Genomic DNA, 16,906 nt, shown 5'->3' with positions numbered 1-16,906 from the left:
AAAAGAAAAAAAAAAAAACTATGATGCACTTCAGAGTCAGAGACTCAGAATTTTTAGCAGGAGTTTCAGGTGATTCTTATCAGGGGGAAAATTTGGAAAAACAGACTTAATCCAAGATCTTGATTTTATATAAGAAAAACAAGAGCTAGGCAATGGTGGTTCATGCTTGGAATCCTAGCTAACTATTCAGGAGGCTGAGATCTGATGTTTGAGGATAAGAACCAGCCCAAGGGGGCTGGGAAGGTGGCTCAGTGGTAGAGTGCTTGCCTTGCATGCTCCAGGCCCTGGGTTCGATTCCTCAGCACCACATAAGCAAAAAGAAAAAAGCCGGAAGTGGCGCTGTGGCTCAAGTGGTAGAGCGCTAGCCTTGAGCTGAAGAGCTGAGGGACAGTGCCCAGGCCCAGAGTTCAGGCCCCACGACTGGAACCCCCCCCCCCAAAAAAAGAACCAGCCCAAGCAGTGTACACTCCAACTAAGCAGAAAAAAGCTGGAAGTAGAGGCATGGTTCAAGTGCTAGAGTCACCAGTCTTTTTTTTTTTTTTGGTCTTTGGCTAGTCCTGGGGTTTGAACAAGGGTCTGAGCACTGCCCCTGAGCTTCTTTTGCTCAAGGCTAGCAGTCTACCACTTGAGCTACAGCACCACTTCTGGATTTTTCTGTTTATGTGGACCTGAGAAATCGAACCCAGAGCTTCATGCATGCTAGGCAAGCACTCTACCACTAAGCCCCAAGTCACTAGTCTTGAGCAAGAAAGCCAAGTGAGAGTGCAAAGCCCTGAGCTCAAGCCCCAGTATGACAGAAAGAAAGAAAGAAAGGAAGAAAGAAAGAAAGAAAGAAAGAAAGAAAGAAAGAAAGAAAGAAAGAAAGAAAGAAAGAAAGAAAGAAATGAGAGAGGGAGGGAGGGAGGGAGGGAGAAAAAAGAGAAAAGAAAACCAAGGCCCAGAGGGAGGATGATCCACCCATCCAGCAGGCATTAGGCATCTACTTGTCTGGACGTTGTAGGAGTACAAAGGGAAGATATGAGAAGGTATCAGACAATACATTGCCATACATTGCTGGTAGGATGGCAAACGTCTACAGCCTTTCAGGTAGATGGTTGAGCAATGCATGTGCTTAGCTTTTGATCCTGTAATTTCAAGTGCAAACAGTACTTCAAACATAGTCACTCAGGCCACTAGATAAGAGTTTCATGGGCGGAGCGACGGTGACTCACGCCTATAATCCTAGCTACTCAGGAGGCTGAGATCTGAAGATTGAAGTTCAAAGCCAGCTTGGGCAGGAACATCCGTGAGACTCTTAACTCCAATAAACCACTAGAAAACCGGAAGTGGCGCTGTGGCTCAAGCGGTAGAGTGCTCGCCTTGAGCTAAAGAGCGCAGGGACAGTGCTCAGGCCCAGAGTTCAAGCCCCATGACAGACCAAAAAAAAAAAAAAGAGTTTCATGGACTTTCCTGCCCAGGGTTGACTTTGAATCACAATCCTCAGATCTCAGTCTCCTGAGTAGCTAGGATTATAGGTGTGAGCCACCGGTGCCTAGCTCACCAAGAAATTCTTATGTTCACCACACTTGAAAAAACACTGCCTGAGGGCTGAGAATATGGCTTAGTGGTAGAGTGCTTGCCTAGCATGCTTGAAGTCCTGGGTTCAATTCTTCAGTACCACATAAACAGAAAAAGCTGGCAAGTGGAGCTGTAGCTCAAAGTGGTAGAGTGCTAGCCTTGAACAAAAGAAGCTCAGGGGCAGTGCTCATGCCTTGAGTTCAAGCCCCAGGACTGGCAAGACAAAACCAAACCAAACCAAAAACAAACACTGCCTCAACCAGGTTAGGCAGTCAGATCTTTAACAGAAGAACAACAAAGCAGTCATTTGTGGCGGTATACAATGTGGCATATGCTATACCTCAGACATTCATCAGTTTTGTGATGAGACCATCACAAAATGCCCTCTTTTAATTATTTTGAAATATACATAATCTTATTAATAACTGATCACCTCAGTGTGCAATAGAATATTCCTCCTATCAAATTTTAACTATGTAACGATTGACCAATCTCTCCTTACCCCTCTTAATTCCTATAGACTTCCTGGAAGGTGGTAAGTACTGTTCTTGTCTTTATTTCTCTGAGGGCACACATTTATTTATTTACTTACAGTTCTGGGGATGGGTCTCTCACATAATCACTAAGTTGCCTATGACCTGACCTACACTTTGAGCCTAAGGACAGCTTTCTAAGATTCCTCCAGATCACTGAGATTTTATAATATTTCGTTATAGTGTGGATAGCCATTCTAATTGGAGTGAGGTGATTTTTCCTAATGGTACAAATGGACCCATTTGTACTCACTTCAATTGTTGATGAGAATTCCTATGGCTCCCAACACTTGATATTATTAAACTTTGAAAGGTTTTTGCCAATCTGAAGGCTATTCTTTATTTTCACTACTTGCTGTATAGGGAAACCTCAAGTTAGCTTGATTTCCTTGCTTGGCTACTGCTCTACCACTTGAGTCATATTTTGGAAAGGGAGTCTCTCAGAGTTTTCTCCGTGGCTGATGTGAACCTTTATTCTTCAAGAGACTATTTATACATATCATATTATGATTTTCAACTTTCTTTCTCTCTTTTTTTCTCTTTCTCTCTCTCCCCTTTCTTTTTTCTTTCTCTCTCTCTCTTTCTCTCTCTCTTTCTCTCTTTCTTTCTATTTCTTTCTTTCTTTCTTTCTTTCTTTCTTTCTTTCTTTCTTTCTTTCTTTCTTTCTTTCTTTCTTTCTTTCTGTCTGTCTGTCTGTCTGTCTTTCTTTCTTTCTGTCTGTCTGTCTGTCTGTCTGTCTGTCTTTCTTTCTTTCTTTCTCTCTTTCCCAGTCCTGGGGCTTGAACTCTGGGGCTGAGCACTATCCCTGAGCTTCTTTTTGCTCAAGGCTAGTGCTCTACCACTTGAGCCACAGTGTCACTTTCGACTTGAGTAATTTGTTGGAGGTAAGAGTTTCAGGGGGACTTTTCTGCCTGGGCTGGCTTGGAACCACGATCCTCATATCTTAGCCTCCTGAGAAGCTAGGATTACAGGGGTGAGCCACTAGCACCTGCTTCATTTACATTTTATGTTTAGTGTCTTTTTTTTTTTTTTTTTGCCAGTTTGGAGCTTGAACTCAGGACCTGGGCACTGTCCCTGAGCTTCTTTCACTCAAGACTAGCACTCTACCACTTGAGCCACTTCTGGCTTTTTCTGTTTATGTGGTACTGAAGAATTGAACCCAGGGCTTCATGCATGCTAGGCAAGCACTCTACCACTATGCCACATTCCAAGCCCCTTTGTTTAGTGTCTTTCCACATGTTTAAGGACAAAATATTATGTTTTGAACATGTATTATTATAGGCCTTTTTTTCCTTATTTGGTTGACTATCCCTCAATCATATAAGTTTGGGAGATTCTTTGTTGTTATCATTTTCTGAGATAATCTCAGATAGATCTTGAACTCAGGAACCTTCTGCCTCAAAAGCCCTCTCCCCAGTGACGAGTTGTAGGCATATATTCATGGGACCAGTTTGTAGCTAAATATCTCAAAAAAAAATTCACAGTATTGAATCAACATCAACATCAGAAAACCAAGAATTAAGGAATAATCACAGAGGATGAAGTAGGAGCAGAGAGACAAATTGATAAATAAATAACAAAATGTTAGGGCTGGAGCCAGGTGCTAGTGGCTCATACCTGTAATCCCAGCTACTCAGGAGGCTGAGATTTGAGGATTGCAGTTCAAAGTCAGCCTGGGCAGGGAAGTCTGTGAGACTATCTCCAATTAACCACCAGAAAACTGGAAGTGGCACTGTGGCTCAAGTGGTAGAGTGCTTTCCTTGAGCTGAAGAGCTCAGTGACAGTGTCCAGGCCCAGAGTTCAGACCCCACAACCAACAACAACCAAAAATATCTATCCCACAATGAGTCATAGTTGCCCTCTGAAAGACATATGTGTATAAGGCCTTATATGTATAAAAAGTTATTATATACACAAATATGTATATGCTTTGAATATGCTATATATAATATGTATATAATCTTTTGTATATATAACATGTATACATGCTATCTGAGTTTCTTCTCCTTTTCTCTAACATGAATTGGTTTGTGTGTGTGTGTGTGTGTTGATCCTAGGGCTGACCTCAGAGTCTGGTTGCTGTCTCTGAGCTTTTTGGCTCAAAGCTAGCACTCTACCTGTGAGCCACAGCTCTACTTTTGCCTTTTTTGGTGATTAACTGGACTTTCCTGCCCTGACTGGTTTCAAACTTCCATCCCCAGATCTCAGCTTCTTGAGTAGCTAGAATTACATGTATGAGCGAATGGTGACCGGCAATGAGTTGGTTTTTTTTTTTTTTTTTGAGCCTCAAATCCAAGGGCCTTCCACAGGCTAGGCAAGTTCTCCGTCATGATGCTTACTCTATGGTCCAAAACAGATTTTAAATGTTCACTATGTTTTCAGTAATCACAGAATTTGTTCAATATGGGTCTCCTATTTGAGTGAATAAGGTAAAATCAAATCTGTTTGATGTCCCTTCTTATTGAATTGAAATGATTGTTTTTGCCTAAGGTGTTGGCATAATAATTAACTGCAGAGGAAATGGTTATGGTAATCGAGGATTTTTGTTTGACTCAGCACTGGAAAATTAACAAGATCACATGCTTGTCTTATTAAGGACCGTCTAGACAATAATATTTAGAAATTGTAGATTAGGGTTCCTTGTTCAAAATAATTAGAGACATTATTTATTTTAACTAGTTTGGTAAAATAACCAAGACAAGAAAAAAAACCCATAAGTTTGATTTAGAAAAAAAAAGGTCTTTTCATTTGAATTCTGGTTTACATAATCTCTGATCTCCTTAAGAAAACAAAAGATAGTAAAATATTGAAAACCAGTTCATCTTGTCCTACATAGAGTTGGTTCACTGGCATACTAATGTTATAACAATAATTCATTCAAAGTTGATTTCCTTATTAGCAACTAGTCCTTACATACATCACTGAAAATGAAAACCATAAAGAAATAAACAAAATCATATCACATTACCCAGGAGTTATTATAGGCCAAAAGTAGGATTATTGATGGCTTACTTAATTCTTCTATTCTACTTGCTTCTCAAGATCCAGTCCTGAAGCCTTGGCTCTTTACCAGAGACATCCAACATGTGTTTGCTCTGTCTTTTTATTAGAGCTTTAATCCTGACCTTTTTCTTACTGCTGCATTTCCTAATTTTGAAAATCAAACCCTGCATGGAATCCCCCTATAGACTTCCTCATTTTTTTTTTTTTTTCTTCCCAATACTTTAAGTCTCTTTCCAGGGCCTAAAATCTTGGACTCATCCCAGATTCCTCCTCTGGCTCTATTCACCTCTCCCTTCTTAATCTAATCAGTCGCAAATTCTTTCCAGATCATTCCTTTTCATCTGCCCCAGCCATATTTCTAATGCAGCCCTTATCTATCTCATACCTACATTATCACTGCAGCCTCCTTCACTAGACGGCTCCAGCTAGTCTTGTGCTCCTCCATGCCAGAATCATCTCTAAACTTTGCACATCCGTTTCTTTCCACAAACATACCCTGTTATGCCTGTTATTTTGGTATCATGTCTGCTCACTTCTACCCCATCTCATTTCCTACTGCGTACTTCTTTGAGACCTTCCTTACAGCTTTTATCCTTCCTAAACATTTAGTTCTTTACTATCTATGCTGTTTCTCTAGAGCTAGTTGTATAGGAAACTGCAGGTTTTTTGTTTTTTTTTTTTCTTTTACCTGAACTCAGGTCCTGGCACTTCCTTGGCTTTTCTGCTCAAGGTTGGTACTCTACCACTTGAGCCACAGCTCCTCTTCTGGCTTTTTGGTGGTTAACTGAACAATCTCACAGACTTTTCTGCTTGGGCTGGCTTTGAACTACACTCTTCAGATCTCAGTGTTCTGAGTAGCTAGGGATAGGTGCGAGCCACCCGTGCCCAGCCAGATTCTGTTTTTTAAATCTTTATTATCAAACGCACTGCAATAAAATCCTTCTATATCTTGGGGAACTATATAGCCAAAGGCAAAAATTACTGCACTGGGATTGCTGGATTAAAGTGATGTATATATTTTTTTTGTTTGTTTGTTTTTTGGGTCCGGTCATGGGGCCTGAACTCTGGGCCTCGGCACTGTCCCTCAGCTCTTCAGCTCAAGGGTAGCACTCTACCACTTGAGCCACCTCAAAAAAAAGCCACTTCCGGCTTTTTTTTTCTTTTTGCTTGTGTGGTGCTGAAGAATTGAACCCAGGGCCTCAAGCATGCAAGACAAGCATTCTACCACTGAGCCATCTTCCCAGCCCAGTGATGTATATTTCTGAATCAAGATACACCGAAATGACTCTTGAATATTCTTCATTGGTCACTACAGGGTAATCTGGTATCTTAAAAGGGCAGACTGCTTCATCTTTCTTTGCAAAGAATCATTGGAGCCTAAATCAAGTCTAAGCCCCTTTTAAATGGGAATATTTATGGAACATTTATTTGTGGAACAATAAATGCCACTTAATGCTGTGTACTATTTAGGATTCCTCATTGGTTTTAGAATTTGAGAAATAATAGCTGAAAGCCTATCAAATTTGAAATTATACTGAGAAATTGTTGTTCTATTTAGTTCCTCCTAGTGAAACAAATTATTGCAACATTAAAGTATGTTAATTGCTGGGTGCTGGTGGCTCACCCTGTAATCCTAGCTACTCAGGAGGCTGAGATCTGAAGATCATGATCTTGGTTCAATACCAGCCCAGGCAGGAAAGTCCATGAGACTCTTTTTTTTTTTGTCAGTCGTGGGGGCCTAAACGCTGGGCCTGAGCCACAGCCCTACTTCTGGCTTTTTCTGCTTGAAGTGCTAAGGAATCAAACCCAGGGCCTCATGCATGCAAGGCATGCACTCTACCACTGAGCCACCTTCCCAGCTCCTATGAGACTCTTATATCCAATTAACCACCAGAAAGCCAGAAGTGGCTCAAATGGTACAATGTTATTGAGCTGAAGAGTTGAGGGACAGTGCCCAGGCCCAGAGTTCAAGCCCCACGATTGACAAAAAAAAAAAAGAAAAAAAACTATGTTAATTTTTTAATAGTAGAATCTTGACACTATAGTTAATGTTTTTTTTGTCATATTTTTGTTTTTTTGGGGGGGATCCTGTCGTGGGGCCTGAACTCTGGGCCTGGGCACTATTCCTCAGCTCTTCAGCTCAAGCCTAGCGCTCTACCACCTGAGCCACAGCGCCACTTCCAGCTTTTTTTTCTTTTTGCTTATGTGGTGCTGAGGAATCGAACCCAGGGCCTCAGGCATGCAAGGCAAGCGCTCTACCACTGAGCCACCTTCCCAGTCCTGTTTTTTTTTTTTTTGTCGGTCGTGGGGCTTGAACTCTGGGCCTGGGCGCTGTCCCTCAGCTATTCAGCTCAAGGCGAGTGCTCTACCACTTGAGCTACAGCGCCACTTCCGGTTTTCTGGTGGTTTATTGGAGATAGGAGTCTCACGGTCTCTCCTGTCCGGGCTGGCTTTGAACCGCGATCCTCAGATCTCAGCCTCCTGAGTAGCTAGGATTACAGGCGTGAGCCACCAGCGCCTGGCTCCTTTTTTTTTTTTTTTTTTGTGTCCAGTTGTGGGGCCTGAACTCTGGGCCTGGGCGCTGTCTCTCAGCTCTCAGCTCAAGGCTAGAGCTCTACCACTTGAGCCACAGCACCACTGCCGGCTTTTTTTTCTTTTCTTTTTTTTTTATGTCGTGCTGAGGAATTGAACCCAGGGCCTCATACATGCAAGGCAAGCGCTCTACCACTGAGCCACCTTCCCAGCCCCTACAGTTAATGTCTTTACACTTGATCTTAGCCAAAAGGCTGAGCAACGATATCACAAATGTTGAACTGAGCTGGGTGCAGGTCATGCCTTTAATCCTTGCTACTCAGGAGGCTGATATCTGAGGATTGTGGTTTGAAACCAGACCTGGCATTAAAGTCCATGAGATTCTTATCTCTAATCAACTATTCAGAAAAGGTAAGAAGTGATGCTGTGTAGAACACTAGCCTTGAGCACAAATTGACTCAGAGACAGAGCCCAGGCCTGCACTTAAAAAACAACAACAACAACAACAAAAAACTGGGCGCCGGTGGCTCACATCTGTAATCCTAGCTACTCAGGAGGCTGAGATCTGAGGATTGCGGTTCAAAGCCAGCCTGGGCAGGAAACTCCGTGAAACTCTTATCTCCAATAAACCACCAGAAAACCAAAAGTGGTGCTGTGGCTCAAGTGGTATAGCGCTAACCTTGAGCTGAAGAGCTGAGGGACAGCACCCAGACCCAGAGTTCAAGCTCTATGACTGACAGAAAAAAAAAAAAAAAAAAAAAAGTTGAACTGGTTTGGTTGTTGAATAGAGCTATTACATAGCAAACTTTGGCTATCTAAGTGGACCAATTAACACTAGTCCAAAACAGAATGTTCACTCATAATATGAGATAAAATTTCAACAATTGCAATCTTTTACCCAGCATTCATACATACTTGTAATGTTAGCTACTTAGGAGGCTAAGATGTGAAGACTGAAGCTCTGATAGAAAAGACCTGAGACTCAACTAGCAAAAAGCCAGAGTGGAGGGTGTGGCTCAATTAGTAGAGGGCTAGCTTTGAACAAAAATCTCAGGGACCAGCACCTAGACCTGAGTTCAAGGCCCAGGACTGCACTCCCATACCCCACAAGGCTGTCTCGTGCACAGTGCAAGTTAAGGGGTGTTGGCTGGGTGGTCATTGGCTCAAGTCTATAATCCTACTCAGGAGGCTGAGCTCTGAGGATAGCATTTCATAGCTAATCAGGGCAGGAAGTCCAGGAGACTCAATCTCCAATTAACTATTTTTTTTATTAACTATTATTAAAAGAGTGGGAAGTAGAGGTGTGACAAAAGTGGTAAAGCTCTAGCCTTGAGCAGAAAATTCGGGGACAGTGCCTAGGCCCTGGGTTCAAGCCCAAGGACTGCCACAAAAAAAGAAAAAACAAACAAAAAACAAGGTGTGTATGTGTCTTTTACTAAGCTCAAAGTCCAGCTTCCAAGCTGGGCACCCTTGGCTCTGGTCTGTAAATCCTAGCTGCTAAGGAGGCTGAGATCAGAGGATCATGGTTTAAAGCCAGCCCAGGCAATAAAGTCTGTGAAACTTTTATCTCTAACCAATCACCAGAAAACCAGAAGTGGTGCTGTGGCTCAACGTGGTAGAGGGCTAGTCTTGAGCAAAAGAGCTCAGGAACAGAGCCCAGGCTCTGAGTTCAAGTCCCATGCTAACAATAACAAGTCTAGGTTCCAGAAGCCTGGGCAAAGGGAGCGATTTCAGCTTGGTTGCCTCTTTCCCTTACTCCAGGGGATCCCTGCAAAGACTGCTTCCTGTCCAAACACATCTCCTTTTTCCCCTTCTCATATCCACTCTAGAAGCGAAGGCAGGGCCAGTCCCCTCGGTGAAGCTTGTCCAAGCCTGAGCCCGGGCTCTCAGTCTAGGATCATCCTCCCCCACCTTGGAGACTGATAACAAATGCCTGGACCACAGCTGGGCCAGTCTTGGGGATCAAAGAGCGTCCCTCTCCCCCCCCCCCCCACAATCTCTAGGCACCAGATCCACACAGCTGTGAATCTGAGCTTCGACATCTCTCAGGGTTGAGGAGTCCCAGAGAAGAGGAAGAGATTGCTCCAAATCCTCTGCAAAGCCCCAGGCTAAGTCCAGCTCAGGGTGGGATGGCATTATGCATTAGCAGGCAGGATGAATCGAATTCACAAATTCACACTAAGGGGTGAATGGCTGGACTTCAAGGCCTTCCTTCCTTCCTTCCTTCCTTGGGTGTTGGCATTTTGAAGGATTGGGCATAGAAACCCAGAAGAATATGAATGGGGACGGGAGGTTCTTTCCGAGACTTGGGGGGGGGGGGCAAGTTACACTGAAGGCTGAGTGTCCAGGCCCAGGCGGTGCGGTTCCCGCTTTGTCCCATCCCGAGTCCCACGTCCGGCCGCTGCTCACTGCCGACCAGCACGTAATAGCTGCTGAATAAATAAATGCTTGTGAGCGAAGATCCGTGTCCCACCGCGAAACTGATCCGGGGCCAAGGAAAGTTTGGCTTTTGCCCCGCCGCCTTGGGTTCCCTCCAGCGCGATCGCCCACACCTTCTAGGCCATGTCCGGGCTCGGGGTGGGGAGCTTTCCGGGGCGGGCGGCTGCGCGGAAGGGACTGCAGATCGGACGTGTCCACGTCCCACTGCCCTAAACCCAGCAGGGGAGGCCGACGACGGGGGGGGGCGGGTCCCAGCGCCCGGACAGGGCTGGGGGGAGCCCGGGCCCACGCGTGTCCCCCTCCCACTCCGGTCCCGGGGTCGGTGGGACTGGGGTTCCCCCCCCCCCGCCGCGGGAACGCCCCGGGCTGGGCAGCGGGCGCGCTCCGGCGAGGTCAGCGAGGCCCCCGGGGGCCACGCCACCCGGGACGCGCGCGCCACGGACGCGCGTCCGGCGCAGTGCACACTCGGCCCCCGGCCGGCCGGCCGCCGGCCCGGGGCGCCGCGCGGGGGAGGCTCGGCGCCCCCGCCGGGGCGTGGGGGCTGCTTCCCAGGACGGCATCCACACCCTTTTCCTCTCCAAAGTCGGCGGCTTCCCTAGAAGCAGGAGAGCGCCGGGGAAGGCGGCGGGATCCCGCGGGCTGCCGTCTTTCCCGGCTCCAAACCCTTCAAGGCAAACAACCACCACCCCAAAGGTGTAGGCCCCGCGGAGATATTTGGGGTCAAAGGGGAAAGGAGCAGGCAGCGCATTCCTGCGCCGGCTCCCCTCCCACCTGGTCCCGCGGCTCCCCTCCCCCGCCCCGGGCCCGGCCCCGCGTTCCGCCCCGAGCCGCCAGCCCCGGGAGCGGCAGGGTTAAGCCCAGGAATGTGGCGGCGAGGAATGTGCATGCAGATGAGCGGAGCGCGGGGAGGGGCCGGGGCGGAGCGTATGCTAATGACATGCAAACGAGGAGGCCCGTCGCCGCCGCCGGGCTGCTCCTCGGTGGTGCTTCCCGGATCCGAGCCCAGACGGCGTCGGCTGCAGCGGCCTGGGCGCCGCGACCCTCGGCGGCCACAGGGGGACGGAGAGGAGAAGGAGGAGGAGGAGGAAGAGGCGGAGGCAGCGGCGGCGGCGGAGGAGGAGGAGGAGAAGGAGGGTTCGCTCGCCTGTTCCGACGCAGACATGGTGGACTGATCCCCCGTGGGGCCGACAGCAGGGCTTCCCGAGGCGCCCCCCGCGCGTGGTCCCGCCGCGCCCCGCGCCCCGCAGCCCCGCGGCGGCCGGCCGGGCAGTCGCGTTCCCGCCGCGTCCCGCGCACGGTCCCTATGGAGGCGCCGCTCGCCGGCGAGGCCGCCGACCATGCCTAGGAGGGCCGGGAGCGGGCAGCTGCCGCTACCCCGGGGCTGGGAGGAGGCCAGGGACTACGACGGCAAGGTTTTCTACATTGACCACAATACCAGGAGGACCAGCTGGATCGACCCCCGGGACAGGTGGGCGGCCGGGACCCGGGTGGGCGCGGGCACCCGCCACGGAAGTGCGGCGGCGGCTGTTGTCTGGGAGACCTGGCCGGGCGGCGGCGCCCGCGGCGCTGGGGGGCGTGGGGCGTCGCCGGCTCGGCTTCCCGGAGGGGTCCCGGGAAGGCGCGGAACGGCCTGCGGGCGACCTTTCCCGGGGCCCTTGGCCCGCCGCCCTCCGGATGCCCTTCTGGAATCTTCAGGACCCCCTGCCCCCCCCGCCCCCCCCAGGGAAGGGCAGGCTTGGTGCCCTGGGCTGGTACTCCTTGTCCGCCGAACAAACACGGAGGGGGCCGCTGGAGTCCTGCTGGGAGGTGGCCGGCACGAACAAGTTGGCCAAACTGAGGGCTGGAGGGCCACCTTCGGCCTCTGCGGGCCTGGGGCCCTCCTGGAGGCCTAAGCGCACCGAGGTGGGGGGGGGCACCTGTGGCATCTCTGGCCATCCTTGGCCCCTAAGTCTGGTCTGCAAGTTTTTGACCGAGTGCAACACCCTCAGCCAGACCTAGGGGTCCGGAACCTACAAGGGGGGTGCGGGGGGTCCCCCCCATCCCTGGCTGCGCCCTGGTCCTGGGTGTAACTGGCTTTGTCCCGCACATTTTTCAAAGGAGATTTCACCCCCCCCCCCCCCCGCTTCTTCTAGTTTTGCTTCCTTACTTCTTCACCTGAAAACTTGAACATACTCTGAGACCTTGAACAGGCAGATTCTGTTTTGAAGTTAAAAAGTGGTGAATGAATATTGAGCTTGCACTTTTAGGGTGTCGGATTTTGTCTAATTTTTCCATGCTCACGTTTGCAATCTGGCTTGAAGAGGAAACATTTCTGAATGATAACTCTGAGAAGTTCCGGAGCTGAAGTTTAGGTGAAGTGGAGTTTTCAGGAATGTCTAGCCCATCTTTTTTTTTAACCCTTTAAAGGAATACATCTTAGATTTATTGTAAGAAAAATAGGAGTCATTCGTAATTGTAATTACAAAACAATAACTTATCATTATCCCATCATTGGGAGTTTTATCATTTCTGAGAATTCTTTCCCACCTTTTCATGGAATATGGCCTTCCTGGTCTCTTACCTCCTTAGCTGCTTTCCCTGTTAAAAATTTCCCCTTTTCTCATTTTGAAGCAGAATTGCTTCCTACTTTATATTATCAGTTTCTCTTACCCTAAGAATATTGTTTCTGGAAAGCTATTAAAAAGCAATTAAAAGAAAGTCGTAAGTGACATTATAAATTAATGAAACAACCCTTGTTAAATTATCCATGAAGGTATCGGTGTAGGTTTCCTTTCCTGAAATGAGAAAAGACACCTGTGCACAGGTCCCATCTTTCCAGCCTGGCTGCCTGGCTGGCCTGCTGATAGTTCTGACAAGCATCACACCTTCACAGTCTCTCCAGACTTATTAGTCGTCATAAACATTGCGCTCCAAGCTAGTTATTTGGCTTATGCCCTTGCACTTTGAAACTACTTAACAGATAGTAAATTGTCAGTGCTGGTGGTGTGCACCCAACAGTGGCTTTAAAGGCACCTGCATAAATATTTGCCTTTTACAACTGTGTGGTAATTTTGCTTTCAGATATTTGGAGTTTCAGATTATTGATGCTGCAGCAAATTCTTGAAATATTTAAGTATTTTAGGTTCTCTTCTGATTCAGTTTGATGTATTTTACTTATTTTTGAAGATTAGTAGTGGTTTATTCACAACCCAGGGAGAAATTGAAAGGAAGAAAGAAGCACTCCTGACATGCAGGGGAGTTGGGAGCAGAGAGGCTTCTATCTCTTCTGATCTGTTTACCAGAAAGGATTACAAGAATATGTAATGCTTGAGTAAAGCAAATAGAAAGTAAAGTTATATGACTTGGCTTAACCATATCACTACTTTTTACACAAGTCAAGCATGCTCTTGATTTTTAAACTCTTAATGGATTAGCAATCATTATGAACCTTGCGTTCAGAAACTGGGTAACCAGTTCATTTAGTGGGGACATTCTTGACCAAGATAAATTTGAGTGTGACTTTAAATATTAGTCTAAAAGTTTAAGATGATATCTGGGAGATCAGTTGTCATGACATATTAATTTAAATTCTATTGTGTTTTCTTTTGAGGCAATTAAGTGGACAGTAAGTCTTTCTAAATAGTGACAGAGCTGGTTGGAGAAGATATTTGGAGTAACTATTAACTCTTGTCAATTTTGTTACACACTTTGCAAACATGGAAAAAGAGATGTCACACAGGCCAATTGAAGTGTGTAGATTCTCGGTTCTCTTCTTCAGGATCAAATTACAAATCCTGAAAGATAAATGACTTCATACACTGTATATGTAGTAATATTTGAACTTTCAGAGCTACTTAAGTGAAGATGTCCACCAGTCTTTTTTTTTTGTTGTTGTTGTTGTTATTTTCCTCTGTTAAAAAGAATTTGGTGTTTTTGATAGTTGACAGGATCCTGGAGGTGTTTCTGGGTTCACAGATAATTATGCTGACTTAATAGGAGAGGGCTAGGTGTTTCTACGAGAACATAGTTTCAGTAAGTAGTGATGCTAGGACATAATGCAAACTTTGCTAGAATGTTTTTATTGATCTGCCATTCTTGAGTTTAGAAGAGTTTTTGCTAAACTTGTAAAATGTATAATGAAAACAATACTACTCCCTCACAGGGATGGTATTTTGGGGGCCTATAATTAAGGCCTAGCCAAATAGCAGTAGCTGTCATATTGACATTTTCATTTCAACATGAGTAATAGTTCAGATATCCCTGAAAATAGTAGGTATAGAAACAATGTGTACTTAGTGTTTATTGTAAGCTTAGCCACTGTACTAAGCTCTTTAACCTTGATTGCATTTTATTCTCCCATTAATAGAAGTAGGCCTGTTTTTTATTTTCCAGTTACAGGTGAGGAAATTGAGTCACAGAGAAGTTGACGACTGTTGCTGTTAGATTTAAAGCCAATATCTGAAACTGGATAGAGCCTGAAAGCTCTAAAGGTGGTATTCTTCTTTAGTCTTCCAAGCTGCCTTTATACCTGGATGTACTTAGGGGTGTTTGGATGTAGTTCACAGTGGTACTTGGCCAGGTAGATGTTGGTTTTTCCAAGCTGGCTGACCAGTCCTTGGGAACTCTTCTTGTCCCTAATTCTTTGGCTCCCCAGTGGGCTTACTACCTAAGAGTATCATTTTTCAGGTTTCTTCTCCTGTTTACCTCCTTTTTTTGCTTACCACAGATACCCTTTGACCAAACCAGTTGGTGTTTATGATCATGACCAAATGGTGCTTTAAAAAATACAGAATATGGGCTGGGAAGGTGGCTCAGTGCTTGCCTTGCATGCAATGAGGCCCTGGGTTCGATTCCTCAGCACCACATAAGCAAAAAGAAAAAAGCCGGAAGTGGCGCTGTGGCTCAAGTGGTAGAGCTCTAGCCTTGAGCTGAAGAGCTGAGGGACAGTGCCCAACCCAGAGTTCAGGCCCCATGACTGGACCCCCCCCCCCCCAAAAAAAAAAAATACAGAATTCGCTGGTCCCCGGTGGCTCATGCCTCTGTAATCCTAGCTACTCAGGAGACTCAGTCAGGAGACTGAGATCTGAGGATCATGGTTCAAAGCCAACCTGGGCAGTAAAGTCCATGAGTCTCTTATCTCCAGTTAACCAACAGAAAACCGGAAGTGGAGCTGTGACTCAACGTGGTAGAGCACTAGCCTTGAGCAGAAGAGCTCAGGGACAGCCCCTAGGCCCTGAGTTCTAGCCCCATGACCAGCAAAACAATAACAGCATCAGCAACAACATCAACAACAAAACCCCTAAATTCAGCCATGTGCCAGTGGCTCATCCCCTTAATCCTAGCTACTCAGGTGGCTGAGATCTAAGGTAAGGGTCATGGTTCAAAGCCAGCCCAGGCAGGATAGTCAGTGACACTCCTATCTCCAAAAACTATCAAAAAGCCGGAAGTGGAGCTGTGGCTCAAGTGTTAGAACACTAGCCTTGAGCAGAAGTTCAGGGAGCACCAGGCCCTGAGTTCAAGCCCAAGGACCAGCACCAAAAAACAAAACCCAGTTAAATATAAAATAGGATGAAAAGGGAGGAAATTAGGAGGAAAAAGTAACATGGATTCATTTCCTCTTAGGAGGAGTAGACAACTAAGGTAATACAGGCCTCAGAAATAGAGTGCTTTTAGCCCACATTTGCTCATTTTCTATCTTTGGATTGAATGTTCCTTGGAGGTATGGGAACTTTTAATGGTTGAACTTAACAGAGTTCCACCACACAGGACAACTTCATGATAAAAACCTATTGATAAACCCTAATCTGCAATTTATATAGCCCAGATCAGATGACAAACAACCTTTTTAACTGCAAAGAGAGAATCCTGAGCGTGAGGCATAAGGGGGTTCAGCATGAGGAAGAGGAAGATGCCAGTTGACTTGGTGTCAGAGTTACCTATGGCTCTCCTTGTTTATGTGAGATTGGGATCAAAGGAAGTCTGTATGTCTGCCTTCAAAATTAAAGTAAAAAGCTAGGCAATGGTGCCTGATGCCTGTAATCTTAGCTACTCAGGCTGAGATCTGAGGATCACAGTTTGAAGTCAGCTTAGGCAGGAAAGTCTTGTGAGAGATTCTTACCTTCAATTAACCACCTCTGAAAAGCCAGAAGTGGCCATCCCTGAGCAAAAAAGCCCAGGGAGAGTGCCCAGGCCCCAAGTTCAAGCTCCAATAAGGGGACCAAAACAAAACACATTCAAAGCAATTTTGACCAATTCATTGTTAATATATAAATTCCTCAAGAGCCCTAATTACGGGGCTGGGAAGGTGGCTGGGAAGGTGGTAGAGTGCTTGCCTTGCATGCTTGAGGCCCTGGATTCCATTCCTCAGCACCACATAAACAGAAAAAGCCAGAAGTGGCGCTGTGGCTCAAGTAGTAAAGCGCTAGCCTTGAGCTGAAGAGCTGAGGGACAGCGCCCAGGCCCCATAACTGACAAAAAAAAAGGGGGGGGGCTAATTGCTTATTACTATTTGTGTGTCCTTTGTGATAGATACTATATGAGCATTGGTTAAGTCCGTTAATGAAGACTATTATTAAATTAAGGGAAGAGTGGTAGTTGAGCAACTCTGATTTCCTGTTACTGAGTTTTTAGAAAATACTCTGGTAACAACCAGAGACAGACAATTTCTTGGTTGAATTAAAAATGAGAGAATTGCTGGGCTTATACCTGTAATCTTAACTACTCAAGAGGCTGACCATCTGAGGCTCACGGTTTGAAGTTTGAAAGTCCATGAGACTCTTTTTTTTTTTTTTTTTTGCCAGTCCTGCGGCTTCAACTCAGGATCTGGGCACTGTCCCTGAGCTACGTTTACTCAAGGCTAACAC

At 46.2% G+C, this 16,906-nt stretch overlaps 1 protein-coding gene across 1 annotated transcript in view; it reads left to right on the top strand.

Annotated features, from left to right (window-relative positions):
* Nucleotides 1–11,036: 11,036 nt before the first annotated feature.
* Nucleotides 11,037–16,906, top strand: part of Wwc2 (WW and C2 domain containing 2) — a 176,509-nt gene continuing 170,639 nt past the window's right edge. Inside the window, exon 1 of the mRNA XM_070016431.1 lies at nucleotides 11,037–11,532. Within this exon, the coding sequence (XP_069872532.1) occupies nucleotides 11,402–11,532 (131 nt within the window). The 5' untranslated portion in view covers nucleotides 11,037–11,401. The remainder of the gene's footprint in view (nucleotides 11,533–16,906) is intronic.

Source organism: Dipodomys merriami, unplaced genomic scaffold, assembly GCF_024711535.1.
Source record: "Dipodomys merriami isolate MVZ:Mamm:240054 unplaced genomic scaffold, mDipMer1.0.p SCAF_12, whole genome shotgun sequence".
Classification (NCBI taxonomy): Eukaryota; Metazoa; Chordata; class Mammalia; order Rodentia; family Heteromyidae; genus Dipodomys; species Dipodomys merriami.
The sequence above is the reverse complement of the archived record's forward strand: the minus strand, read 5'-3'. Positions and strand labels throughout refer to the sequence as shown.